This window comes from Eptatretus burgeri, chromosome 5, assembly GCF_056783735.1.
Source record: "Eptatretus burgeri isolate ZD-2024b chromosome 5, Ebu_testis_v1, whole genome shotgun sequence".
In the NCBI taxonomy this organism is placed as follows: domain Eukaryota; kingdom Metazoa; phylum Chordata; class Myxini; order Myxiniformes; family Myxinidae; genus Eptatretus; species Eptatretus burgeri.
In genome coordinates this window covers 80595331-80610408 of record NC_140965.1, presented here as the reverse complement: position 1 = coordinate 80610408, position 15078 = coordinate 80595331, and the positions used below count along the sequence as shown (strand labels likewise).

The following is a 15078-nucleotide window of genomic DNA, read 5'->3' as shown; positions in this document are numbered from 1 at the left end:
TTCCTGGAAAACATTTTTGTTTAATTGTGCTGATTATTCTGTTTTATGCCAGTGACCCGGTTGATCGTCACCTGGCTAGAATGCATTTTGCAACCGATATACTCGTATAGAACATCAGAGGTTTTTGTCCATCACCTGAAACATTTACTTTAAAGCTAAACATCACCTTATCTTGTCACATTGTAAAAATTGTTTTTCTAATCCTAATATGATCTTCTACGACAAACTTCAGGAAGAGCAGTCTTTTGAGTTCTGAGATGTCACAATGAGACATCGATCAAATATTTTACTTCATACGACCTGCCTGGAAAGATGAGATTTTGAATCTGGATTCAAAAGGCAGGTGATGCCTGCGAAAACTAACCCTAAACCAAACTTTCAATTTAAACGACATTTGCATGCAGTATAAAGAAATGTCGTTCCACACTGTTGAATAATTGTCTTGTGTTGCTATTCAAATTCCCACGGCGGCAATAATGCTGAATCTCTGAGGAAATATCTAAAGGGTTGAAAGGGTTGAAAGGGTTCAAAGGGAACTGGAAAAGGTGATGTTTGGTGTATGCAAAACCCACAATCCAGTACAGCAACCAACATATATTAGAGCTTATGGATCTCACTGTTATGGAAACATTTCCCAGTACATGGTCCTCCAAGTTCAGCAGCTGAACAGAGATTACTTTTTTCAACTTTCTCTCCATGCTTCAAGTAAGCTCGTCTACTTGTGACTGATAGTGTGAATTGAAGCGAAACATCACAACACCTGCAGTATGTAAAAACTGCAAAGGAAACTGTACCGGGGCAAGTTGAGTTTATCTTCAAGCGATCTCTGCAGACCGTTCGCCCGGAGGCCACACCGCAAAGAGCGCCTTTTCTGTGGTTGCTCTCCAGGAGCAGGGGTCTGCAGGGTTTCATTTAGCTCTGACAGGATGCGTGGCAAAGGTTCCAGCTCTTCCATATTACCCAATACCATATTGTCCTGCTGCATAAAAAGGAAATACACATTCACAAGGAGTCAACCTCAGGAACAATTTTCTCCCATCTGAACTTGATCACACAATGCTAAAAAATAAAATAATGTAACGGCGCCCTCATGTCCATTTCACAGTGGATGCAATAAACTGCAGGAACCTGGTCTGGAAGAAGGGTCTCAGCCAACAGAGAGTGCAGACACGAAAGCTCACGGCCAAGGTCAACAAAGCCTTCGGGTGCCGCGGGGCCAGCTGGTGTGTTACTGGCTCCGGACACTTCCGCAAGAAAGCGATGCATTCGCGTGCTCTGTACCTCCACAAAACCACTTAAGAACACCATGTAGTCTTCCTTGTTCCCAAAACTGTGAAGGGAAAAATGGGTAGATAGGATATATATTTTTAAAGTTTTTATGTAATGTTTATGTTCATTGTATACAAAATCTACCGGTGGAAGAGCAATTTTCCCACGGAGAGCGATTTGCTTAAAACCAGAGTGAGAGGTCAAAGTGCAGGTCCACACGTATTGCTGTAGTTAATTTGCACATTTTTTCCTACAAAGTAGCACATTTAAAGAAACAAAGATGGCTCTGTCCCTGTGATACACAGCCATTAGAATTTGGGAAAATTCAATTTTCGCTTCTCGAACGGTTCCACTGCTTGCTTCAAACATTTGAATGAACTCGTTGTTTTATTGTGGTAAGTCTGAGCATTTGCTGTGAATTCCTGTCAGCTCGATGTGTGAAAAAAATTAACACCAGAATTGAAAAATAAATTATATGATGGCCACTATGGAAGCACTTTGGCAATGGCTACATGTTTGAAGAAAACTATGTGGATCCATGTTTATTTAAAACAAAAATGTTGATAAACATTTAAACAATGCTTTGGGTGCATTTATTTATTTATTTTATTGCATGTTGGAGGACTCGGGTTACTTATATCAGCTCTCCAGGTCACCAGAGGCTGCTGTTGGTTGTTGAACTAACTGCAGATGGTTATCCTCAACTACTTGTCACGCAGCCCTGCATGCCCAGCTCTCTACAAACTGCAAATGTGCAGGAAAGAACCAAAAGACAAAGTCAAAGTAACTCGTGAAAACTTTCTTCACGATGTGCCAAGAACATGTGAAGATAGCGAAACAGAGCAACTTGTACTGCCAGCAATAAAAATCGTTTTCGATGTTAAACCACAAAGGCAATTACTTATTCTTAAGAGCACCAATGCATCACTTTACAATGCCAAAAAATGTAGCAATTAACTCTATACAATGACTTAATTGCCACAATCTGAAACAATGCAGTGACCAACTAAATACAATCTGAAACTAGAAAGCATCACAAAATGCAAAGCCTGTCTGCGCCTGCTTTGTACTCAAACTAAACTTGATGGAAAAGACAGTTAATAAGCACATATTATTCATTTCTGTTCTCCATATTCTCATAATAAATGATTTTTGAAGATTTGATGACAAAAGCTCATTTGGTAAAAATGTTACAGCCATGCTGCTGCAGGGCTAATAATGGATATTTATAGTTACTATGACTTTGCCCTTTCACATTTTGAACCAATTTTAAATAATTATCTCCATATTCTCATAATAAGTTTGTTGAAAATTTGATGACAAAAACTCAAATTGTAAAAAAGTTACGGCACACACACACACACACACACACACACACACACACACACACACACACACACACACACACACACACACACACACACACACACACACACACACACACACACACACACACACACACACACACACAATTGCAAAACCTCATCTTCCGCTGCATGGTTTAGATGGGCTAACAATACAGCAATTAACTAAATGCAATCTGAAACTAGAGCGAAGTCGATGGCACACCATCAAAAACGCCCACACATCCCACCCAAAGCAATGTTGAAAGATGGCAAAAAGTTCCACCAGAAATGACCCAATATCAAATTTTGAGTTTATGTTTTTTCTCTTTGTGACCTCTGTGAGCCTAAGGCCCAACCCATGTGGCATTAACCAGAGGTTAGATCCAAAAACATCATTACATATTTGATGCGTTCCACAATGTTGACTGTATAAACTGTTTCATTGAAAAATGTATAAAAATGTGCACATAATTGCATATTTGGGGATTTGAACTTTTGACCCCACACAAGGGGGCAGGCCAAAAATGATGCTGCTCTTGCACCTTCGTGCCATATGGTGATTATAACTAAACCACGTTTGGTGAATTTCTGCTCAACCATATAGGAGGCGATAGCATGTCAGACGAAGAGATGGATAGACAGAGCCGATTAAAATGTCCATTTTTTTTTCAAAAAGCATGGGGATAACAATACAGCAATTAAGCAAATACAATCTGAAACAGTGTGGCAATTAACTAAATACAATCTGAAACAATGCAGAAATTAACTAAATACAATCTGAAACAATGCAAAAATTAACTAAATACAATCTGAAACAATGCGGCAATTAACTAAATACAATCTGAAACAATGCAGCAATTAAGTAAATACAATCTGAATATAGCAATTAACTAAACACAATCTGAACGAATATGGCAATTAACTAAATACAATCTCAAAGAATATGGCAATTAACTAAATACAATCTGAAAGAATATGGCAATTAACTAAATACAATCTGAACTAATATGGCAATTAACTTAATACAATTTGAAACAGTGTGGCAATTAACGAAACACAATCTGAAACAATTCGGAAATTAACGAAACACAATCTGAAACAATGCAGAAATTAACTAAATACAATATGAAACCATGCATAAATTAACTAAATACAATCTGAAACCATTCAGAAATTAACCAAATATAATCTGAAACAATGCAGAAATTAACTAAATACAATTTGAAACAATGCAGAAATAATCTAAATACAATCTGAAACAATGCGGCAATTTACTAAATGCAAATTGAAACAATTCGGAAATTAACTAAACGCAATGTGAAACAATGCAGAAATTAACTAAATACAATATGAAACAATGCAGAAATGAACTAAATACAATGTGAAACAATACAGCAATTAAATAAATACAATCTGAAATAATGTGGAAATTAACTATATACAAGCTTAATGAATATGGGAATTAACAATATACAATCTGAAACAATATGGCAATTAACTAAATACAATATGAAAGAGTATGGCAATTAAGTAAACACAATCTGAAACAATGCAGCAATGAACTAAATACAATGTAAAGCAATACAGCAATTAAATAAATACAATCTGAAATAATGTGGAAATTAACTATATACAAGCTTAATGAATATGGGAATTAACAATATACAATCTGAAACAATGTGGCAATTAAGTAAATACAATCTGAAACAATGCAGCAATTAAGTAAATACAATCTGAATATAGCAATTAACTAAACACAATCTGAACGAATATGGCAATTAACTAAATACAATCTGAAAGAATATGGCAATTAACGAAATACAATCTGAATGAATATGGCAATTAACCAAATACAATCTGAAAGAATATGGCAATTAACTAAATACAATCTGAAAGAATATGGCAATTAACTAAATACAATCTCAACTAATATGGCAATTAGCTAAATACAATTTGAAACAGTGTGGCAATTAACAAAATACAATCTGAAACAATGCAGAAAATAACAAAACACAACCTGAAACAATTCGGAAATTAACTAAACACAATCTGAAACAATTCGGAAATTAAGTAGATACAATCTGAAACCATTCAGAAATTAACTAAACACAATCTGAAACAATGCAGAAATTAACAAAATACAATATGAAACAATGCAGAAATTAACTAAATACAATCTGAAACAATTCATAAATTAACCAAATATAATCTGAAACAATGCAGAAATTAACTGAATACAATTTGAAACAATGCAGAAATAAACTAAATACAATCTGAAACAATGCGGCAATTAACGAAATGCAAATTGAAACAATTCGGAAATTAACTAAACACAATGTGAAACAATGCAGAAATTAACTAAATACAATATGAAACAATGCAGAAATTAACTAAATACAATCTGAAACAATGCGGAAATTAACTAAATACAATCTGAAACAATGCGGAAATTAACTAAATACAATCTGAAACAATGCGGAAATTAACTAAATACAATATGAAAGAATATGGCAATTAAGTAAACACAATCTGAAACAATGCAGCAATGAACTAAATACAATGTGAAACAATACAGCAATTAAATAAATACAATCTGAAATAATGTGGAAATTAACTAAATACAAGCTTAATGAATATGGTAATTAACAATATACAATCTGAAACAATATGGCAATTAAGTAAATACAATCTGAAATAATGCGGAAATTAACGAAATACAATCTTAATGAATATGGCACACACACATACATACACATATACACATACACACACACACACACACACACACACACACACACACACACACACACACACACACACACACACACACACACACAGTCAATGAATATCACAATTAACTACATACAATCTGAAATAATATGGCAATTAACTAAATACAATCTGAAAGAATATGGCAATTAAAAAATACTATCTAAAACAATGAGACAATTAACTATATAATGCCAAGCAATGTGGCAATTAACTAAAGACAATGTGAAACAATGCAGCATTTGACTAAATACAATCTGAAACAATGCAGTAATGAACTAAATATAGTCTGAAACAATACAGCAATTAACTAAATACAATCTGAAACTAGAACGACCCTAGGTGGAGTGCATGCATACCTTCGCCAGGCTAAACAGTTTATGTTTTATACCCCATTGACAGAATGGATCTGCATCCAGACCCCAACCAAAATTGAATTCGCTTGTGCTTGTCACCTACCCAATCATCCAACAAGTTTTGTCATAATCCGTCCACACCTTTTTTAAAAAACGTATGAAATATTATTTTTGGCCTTGTGATATAACCAAGTTTGAATGTGAAATGTATATTCATCTTTGCTTCATGCATAAAGAAATAAATTGTGTAGATTACATAATTTCTGGATCTGACGAATTGCCAGTACCAATTTAGTGAGACTCTATGTGCAGCATCTAGCTAAAGATGTCCAAATGTCATACACGTCTATGCCCATTGGTTTCCCACAGGTGCCTTACTCGTATATGGATGTATACATACTGTTGCGGTCTTCGCGCCCGCCGGCGTGCGAACGGCCACGTAACTCGAATCGCGGCACGTCGCCCACCGGACGGACAATCCAGTCGTGACCCTCTCGGACTAACGCCGGGAACCAGTCACGGGTGGACCTTTCGGTCTCACCGCGATCGAGCCAATCAGCCCCCGCGTGGGATAGGGTTGCTCGCCAAATTCGAACTACCTAAGTACCCACGCGGAGGGTAGACCGGGCGATCGCACCTCGCCGCAGGTCGACTTCGGACACGGGCCACTTAAGCGACCCGTTCCGTACTATCAGAATAACCGAGCGGTGTTATCGTCGACCTCGACGGTTCGATTAATTATCGGGCGTACTCAGCCCACTACCAACCCTTTACGTGAAGCAAGATGGGGATTCAATGGGGGAAAAGACGAAGCGAAGCGGGAAACAGTTCAACAATAAAGCACATTTATTCACGACGAACGGAAAGCACACAAATACAATTCCACCAAATGCACACAAAAAAAAGAAAACACAATTCCATTTACACAAAAAGCAAACATAAAAGTGAAAACACAGTGCAGAGCTAATTCCGACTACCGAGCACACGGCAACACTTATACAATTCTACTTCACAGACGGCGCCGACAACACATACCCAAAACCAAGGAAAAGAAATACCCTCAAGAATGAGGTAGGCCTGGGGCCGAGACCTGGTCGGGCCTACCCGTCTGGTGATGAGACGCGGAGCGGCGATGGCCCCGCAACCCGCGGGCCTCGTGGACAGTGCCTGGCAGGAGGTGGGAACGGGGCCCCCTTGGTCGCACTATCTCAGCGCGGGGGGAAACAGGAGGGGGGTTGCTGATGCTCGGGGTATAGAGGATCTTTATTATATGCGACGAGCGTCTCCACCTCGGCCAGGTCGCGCTGCCGGCCTCCCTCGGGCGCGCAGCTCCTTGCACGACGCGAGCACCCTTCGTCCGACTCGCCGCCTCTCCACAGCTCGTCCCCTCCGTTCCGACTCCAACGCACACGACGAGCAGCTCCACCGCCCGCGAAGTCTTGACTCTCTGTTCCGACTCCTTCGCCTCGTTCCGACTCCTTCGCCTCCGTTCTGCTGACTCTTTCGCTCCGACTTTTACGACTTCTTTTGACTGACGAACACCGTCCTTTTATCCCCCCGTAACTTCGCCTTTGACCCCCTCCCTTTGACCTTTCAACTCGCTCCCCATTGGCCCGAGAAAAAGTGGGCGTGAAGGCTTTTTGATCCACAAATTTGCATATATCGATCGCCCTGGGGGCGGGGCCAATTCGCCCCTCGCTCACCGATTGGACGGCAAAAAGTGGGCGTGTGTCGTTTTGGATCCGTTTTTGAAGCAGAAAATCCGTGATTTTGTACACGCTGTTCAACGTGCGCCCTACACGAGTCCAGCATCGGTGCCTATGAGTGGCGCGAGATGACGGTGATGCGATGGTGGCGAGTTGTGACGGTAAAGGTCGTGGCGGTTGTGGTGAAGCGGTGTTGTGGTTGGTGGTTGATGTTGTGGTTGTGGTGATGGCGATTGGTCCAAAATAAAGATAGTGAAAGAAAAACGGCTATCCTGAAGAGTCGCAGCACGTATAAATGACATGTATTCCCACTAGACAACGGGTTTGGGCCTAACTACACATGCACTTACCGAGATACCTCACCTAAGGGGCCTGAATGGTGGTTTGCGAATCTGGTAACCACAACAATACATATATATATATATATATATATATATATATATATATACACATATATATACATATATATATATATATATACACACACACATATACAGTATATACATTATATACATACATATATATATATATATATATATATATATATATAAATATATATATATATATATATATATATATATATAAATATATATATATATATATATATATATATATATATATATATATATATATATATAAATATATATATATATATATATATATATATATATATATATATATATATATATAAATATATATATATATATATATAAATATATATATATATATATATATATATATATATATATATATAAATATATATATATATATATATATATATAAATATATATAAATATATATATATATATATAAATATATATAAATATATATATATATAAATATATATATATAAATAAATATATATATAAATATAAATAAATATATATAAATAAATATATATATATAAATATAAATAAATATATATAAATAAATAAATATATATATATATATATATATATATATATATATATATATATATATATATATATATATTAGGCTAATGACGTCTGTCTGTCTGTTTGTCTGTCCCACCTGAAACATGGAAAACACTCCTCGGAGTGACAAATTATTCAGTAAAAGTTGCTTAAAATTAATTCAAACCTCGAGAAAAATTAGAATTTTTTCAATCTCACAAAAAATTTAACCTGGGCAGTGTATAAGGCTGACCGCTGTTTCAATCACTCCCAATTTTTTTTTCTATTAAGAGATATGCCATGATATCTTTGCTCTTAAGAAATAGGATGATTTTGGAATTCGACAAAATGCTATACATCTATTGATACAATAGTCTGAAACTAGAACGACCCTCTAGTTTCAGACTATTGTATCTATCTATACAATAGCATGCAGGTTCGTCCATCCGTTTGTGTACAACATTTATTCTGCCTCTTTAAGACATCATTCAGCTGCCATGTTGGTCTTATGTGAAGGCAACAATTTATTCAGTGCGGTCATATTCATAATTGCCATGCCCTCCCTATAACTTTTCCCTTCATTGTAAAATGACCAATGGGACTGTTAAAATGATCATCATGATCGACTTCCGGTTCCGGTTTTAGAGCAGCGAGAGGTCTCCTTTGGGGCTCCCTGTTGACGTTCTCAAAGCTAAGTTTCCGGTTGTTATTTGTCCCGTTTTAACTGTTTAATTTTCTCACCTACATGTCACTGTGTGTTGCTAGTTCGGTTTTGTTTCAAAAATCGTGCTATTTTGTGAGTATTTTTGTCGACGTTCTTACCTGTGCTTGAGGCCTAGGCCTAGGCTTGAGGCCTACCGGTTCCACTCGGTGTTCTATCGTTTTTTTTTTGTTTGTTTGTTTTTTCTCCCCATTACCTTCAATTTCTATCCTCCCCATTACCTTCAATTTTGATCCTCCCCACTTTCCAAACATCCCCCATTCTCCCAACTAATCTCTTTCTTATCTCAAAAAAAAAAAAAAAACCCCACAACAACAACAACACGCTCACCTTCTCCCGATTCTGCTTCTTCTTCTTCCTCTTAACTTCCTCCTCGTCTTCTTCCTCGATTTTTTTTTTTTTTTTACACTTCCATGACCTAATTTGTTGAACTCTCTCATATATTAATATTAACAACAACAAAAAATATATATATACCCAACAACAACAACAACACGCTCACCTTCTCCCGATTCTGCTTCTTCTTCTTCCTCTTAACCTCCTCCTCGTCTTCTTCCTCGATTTTTTTTTTTTACACTTCCATGACCTAATCTGTTGAACTCTCTCATACATTATTTTTAACTACAAAAACGATCTTATAATGCTTCATCTTCCTCTCTCACACATGTGGTACTCTTTACTGTTTCACAATGCACGACTCTTCTGCTATTTTAACAGACTGCTCTCATTTCGACCTCTCCTTCATTCCTTGCCAAAAAAATCCAACTATTACAGCGCTTCTTCTCTCCATGCTCTGAATTCGCCTTCATTGCATCCATCAAGAATTGTGTTAAATCGCATCTCTGACCTAAAACTTTTAAAAACCACAGTTTGCCATGGATGCTCGCTTTCCATCAACCATTCTTTTTTTCCAACTTCAGTGCCAACTCACCCCACTCACCCCTCACTCTCACTCTCAAAGCAACCATCCCACTCTTCTCCCTCCAAGCCTCCCTCTCACCTCTCTCAAAATCCCCCCCTCACCTTTCTCCCACCTTTCATCCCCCTCACTCTTCCTTCTCAAAGTTGCCCCCCCTCTCATCCACCAACCTGCCTCCCTCCACTGCCCTCTCACCTCCATCTCTTCACTCCACCTCCTCAAATCCTCAACTGCCTTCTTCCTTGTCTCTTGTCCCCCCTCTCCCCCAGCACCACAGAGCCTTTTCTCCTCCTCATTTGGCCCCCTCCCCTCGCTGTTCTGCAATACCCCACACTCCTTCAGCAACCCTCCTTACCTGCCCCCCTCATCCCTTGTCCTACCCTCCCCCTCCCCCTCCACCTCCTGCACCCAAAGCCTCCTCCCCTTCCTCTTCATTAAAAGTGTGGTCCTCAAATATCCGGGGCCTTCGCTCAAACCTTTCAGATCTTTCCATACAGGTTGCCACTGACAAACCAGACATTATCTGCCTAACAGAAACTTTCCTCTCCCAAGACGTGTCTGACTCCCAAGTATCTCTCCCCGGCTACTCCCTCTTACGGTATGACAGACCTGAGCCTCGTCCTGGTGGAGGTGTTGCTCTCTTCATCAAAGACTCTATTCCTCACTCTCCATGCACTGCTCTCACTCCCCCACACCCCCAGGAATACCTCTGGCTTCGGCTTCCCCTCCACTCCCACCTCATGTTTATATGTGTACTGTACCGTCCACCGAACAGTGATGACTCCATCTACACCTCACTATCCGAAAACATGGACCATCTTCTATCTTCTCATCCAAACTCTCTCTTCCTCTTATGTGGTGACTTCAATTGTCATCACGCCAGTTGGTTCGGTGTGGGTACCTCTCTCACCTGCCATGGCACCTCAGCAAAAGCTTTCTGCGACTCATTGGGACTGACTCAATCGGTCAACTTCCCGACCCGGATCTCAACCAATGGTACTCCATCTCTTCTGGATCTGATTTTGACAAATTTCCCTGACAATATCTGCTGCTCTTCCTTCGCTCCAATTGGTTCTTCTGACCACGTCCTTGTCAAAGTGGACATCTCTCTGGCTGTTATCAGAGAACCACCTCACCGCTGTCGAGTCTGGCATTTCACTCAAGCCGACTGGCAGGGTCTCCGAGCAGCCATCAAACTGACAGACTGGTCTCCTATCACTACTTTCTCAAACATAAACTCATCCTGGGAATTCTTTCAAAGAAACTTGCTCTCCCTCATGCACAGATTTATCCCCTCTCGTGTTCAGTTGTCTTACCCTTCCTCCCGCCCTTGGTTTACTGAAGCTTGTGGCGAGGCAGTTGTCCTGAAACAACTTGCCTTTGCCTCATGGAAAGCAAACCCAACTGAGGGCAATCTCAGTTCTTTCCACAAAGCTCGGAACAAGTGTGTATCTACCCTCAGGAGAGCCAGAAAACAACATCTTTCTCATCTCAAGTCTGAACTCTCAAACCTCTCTCCCTCCTCAAAATCCTGGTGGCGTTTAATCAAATCTGTTTCTGGTGTATGTTCCCCCTCCATCCCTCCCTTACCTCAAATGGCCGCACTGCTGATTCCACACGTGATAAAGCTGAATGTCTAAACTCGGTGTTTGCAGCAAAATCTTGTGTCCTAAACCCATCACTATCTCTACCCACTTTACCCAGTCGCACCCAACTGTCCCTGGACTCTGTATCCTTTTCTCCTGACAAGGTGGAGAGCTTGCTTTCAAACCTCGAGTCAGATTCTGCAACCGGTACAGACGGCATCAGCCCACGTGTCCTCAAAGCCTGCTCTTCTGCTCTTGCTCACCCTCTCTCTGTTCTATTCACCCTCTCATTTGCCCAAGGTCATCTGCCATCTGCTTGGAAATCTGCTAACATCACTGCCCTGCATAAAAAAGGTGCAAAAACAGATCCCTGTAACTACAGACCAATCAGCCTTCTCCCAATCATCAGCAAGGTGATGGAATCCATCATCGCCTCAGATATGAAATCCTTCCTCTTCTCCAATGGCTTGATTTCCAATCATCAATTTGGTTTCAGACCAGGTCACTCTACCCTGGATATGCTGCTTCTGCTCTCCCATCAATGGATGGAGGTCCTCAATGCCAGACAGGAAATCCAAGCCGTATCCCTGGACATATCACGTGCTTTTGACACAGTCTGGCACCCTGCCTCACTCACCAAACTCTCTTCCCATGGTATTCAAGGCCATCTCCACTCATGGCTCACAGACTTCCTCTCCTGTCGCAGTCAACGTGTGGCCCTAAATGGAGTTCTTTCATCCCCTCTTCCTGTGCAGGCTGGAGTTCCTCAAGGTAGCGTTCTGGGCCCTGTTCTTTTTCTGGTTTTCATCAATGATCTCTCGGACTCTCTGGAAAATCCTCTATTTCTCTTTGCCGACGACTCCACCCTCTGCCGTACCATCTTTCATCCCTCAGACCGGCAAGCAGCAGCTTCTTCGCTCACTGCAGATCTGGATAAAATCACAAACTGGTCCAACACGTGGAACATGTCTTTCAATCCAGACAAATCTCACACTCTCACTATGTCTCTTCGAAAGGACCGTTTACAAAACCCCCCAATCCACTTTCTCAACAATCCTCTGGAAGAAGTCTTTTCTTTCAAGCTTCCAGGTCTCACTATCTGCCATGACCTTTCCTGGGAAAGTCACATTTCCAACCTCGCCTCAAAAGCTAGTCGCCGACTGGGAATCCTCCGTCGTGCTAAGTCCTTCCTCGGCCCTCTTGAGCTCCCGACCACTTACAAAGCTTTTGTCCGTAGCCTGATGGAGTACTGCTCTCCCCTCTGGGCTGGTGCTCCTGCCTCCCACCTTTCTCGGCTTCACGCTGTCGAAACCAGGGCATTTAAGATCATCGGCATCTCCCGCAATGAAGCTGAGTCTTTGGGCCTCTCACTCAATCACCGCAGGTTGGTCGGTGGTCTTTCTGTCTTCTACAGACTCCTCTCCAGCTTTGCCCCCCCTGCTCTCTCTGCGATTTGTCCCCACCACATTTCCACAGGGCGCTCAAGGTCCGCCAACAACCCCCTTCTGGTAAAACTACCAAAATCACGAATCACTGCTCATCTTCACTCTTTCATTCCTCTTTTTTCCCGCCTTTGGAATAAACTTCCTCACTCTATTCTTTCCCATTCTTCCCTCCAGGCTTTCAAAACAGCTGTTCACCACCACCTCTTATCTTCCCCCATCCAAATCCTCGATCTTTTCTACCCCCGATAATCCACCCAAGCCCACTTCCTTCATTTCTCCTGCTTTCCTTCCTGAAAGTCCCTGAAATGTCCATCTTCTCTTCGCCATGTTCCCCGTCCCATCCCCATCCCTCTCCCTTCCACAGTTCACCTAATGTGTCTGTTCCCCACTGTTTTGTCCCTTCCACTCCCGCCCCTCTTGTCTCATGCCTCCTTGCTGTGAGTTGTGTGTTAGCTCTCATACGAGCCTCGACCAAGGTATACAAAAAAAAAAAAAAATCATATATCAAAAGGTTGGAGACGATCGCATCACAGGCCTTTGTAACAGTACAGGCCTCATACTTCAGGCCTCTGGTAAGTACAATTGAAATATATCTGAGCTATATAACCACATTGTATTATAGATGCACATAGGCAGTGAACATGTTTTTGCTTCCAACCCAGGTTATTCTTCAGCTCATCTGGAACATAGTTCCAGAGAGCTTATGGGATGCTGCGTCGTCAATCCAGCAGTCCATTTGTAAACATTTGCAACTTCTCCGAAACTGTTGATGGGATTGTGACCAAACTTGACTAAAATTATATTTGGTATGTTGCAACTCAAGTTGGTTCATGGCATTAAAAAAAAAAGAAGTTGGGGTCTAAGGGGGTCCAAGGCTTGACCCCCCCAAAATAGTTACTTGCTTTGTTCTCTGAAACCACACACACAATTTCGATGAAACTTGACCACAACCTTCATCACCCGTGATGTACAAAGGTTTTTAACGGCATAAAAAAAAAAATCAGGGTCGATGCAGGTGTGCGAGGTGGGGGTTCGTGACTGTTGATTTTGATCTCGGTGGGGGTTTAACAGAACTTGTGGGTCCTGAAGCTCAGTCCTTTTTTTGGAGGGGGGGGGGCAGAGAAGTGATATTGTTACGAATCTGGAAACCATTCGCATTCACACATACAGTTGACCCAAAGTTTAGTTATCTTGTTAAGTATATGTGGATAGTTAGAATCTCTCCCCAATGTCTAATGGGAATTTCATGTGTGCGCTGCGAGTTTCTTTCTAGTTAGTCTTCTGCATTAAATCCCCCTCCACTCCTTCAGCGCCATTACGCACATGTTCGAGGCCACGGACATAAGCCGGGGTGAGCTCACCTCAGGTCCGACTCTGCCCCAGCAAGATGGAATGTTCCCCTCGTCCAATCGGGGGTGAGATCACCTCAGGGCCTACCCCACCCCAGCCAGATGGAATGTTCACCTCGTCCAATGAGGGGAGGACACCGATCACCTGACGCCCCCCGACCAATCCGGAGGTGAGTTACCTCAGAGCGGATCCCTCCACCCGCCCGGAGGAGGGATAAGAAGAGTGGCGAGCTGTCTCAGCGGCGGTCTTTTTTGGGGTTCCTTGGTGGTCGGTGGTCGTGTTGGTGATTGTGGTGGTGATGGTCGTGGCAGAGGTGTTTCTTGGTGCTCGTGTCGTCGATCGTCGTTCGTGGCAGCCAGGATCGTGGGCTCGTTGTATTCTGGGTTGTGGGTTCGAGTCCCACCGTGGTAGGTTGTGTTGGAGCGCTCGAGCTGGGGATCCCTGTTCCCGTCCACGGACTCCGAGTTCCACAAGTGCGAGCCGTTGAAACCGCACCAGGCGGCCAGGTACCCGGCCAGACACTGACCCTCAGCTCGCCTTCCATCCCGAGCTGAAGGGCTGAATAAAGACCCACGAGGTCCATTTCTTTTTGGGTGTGTGTGTCTGTCTGAGGCCAATCTGATAAGTAGAAATCATTTAAGTGATTGCCATTGTATATTTTCCTACATCTATATTCGTGATTAAGTCTGCTCTGTGT

General features: G+C 41.4%; 1 protein-coding gene across 5 annotated transcripts in view; it reads right to left on the bottom strand.

Moving 5' to 3' along the window:
* LOC147026805 (ras GTPase-activating protein nGAP-like) overlaps positions 1 to 15078 on the bottom strand; it is a 204312-nt gene that overhangs the window by 15040 nt on the left and 174194 nt on the right. For 4 of the 5 annotated variants that reach the window (XM_085882597.1, XM_085882594.1, XM_085882595.1 and 1 more), the window contains 2 exons: positions 1129 to 1330; positions 795 to 979 (listed from right to left, as the gene is read on the bottom strand). In XM_085882597.1, the coding sequence (XP_085738723.1) occupies positions 795 to 979; positions 1129 to 1330 (387 nt within the window). The remainder of the gene's footprint in view (positions 1 to 794; positions 980 to 1128; positions 1331 to 15078) is intronic. The other variant, XM_085882596.1, reaches the window with a different exon arrangement.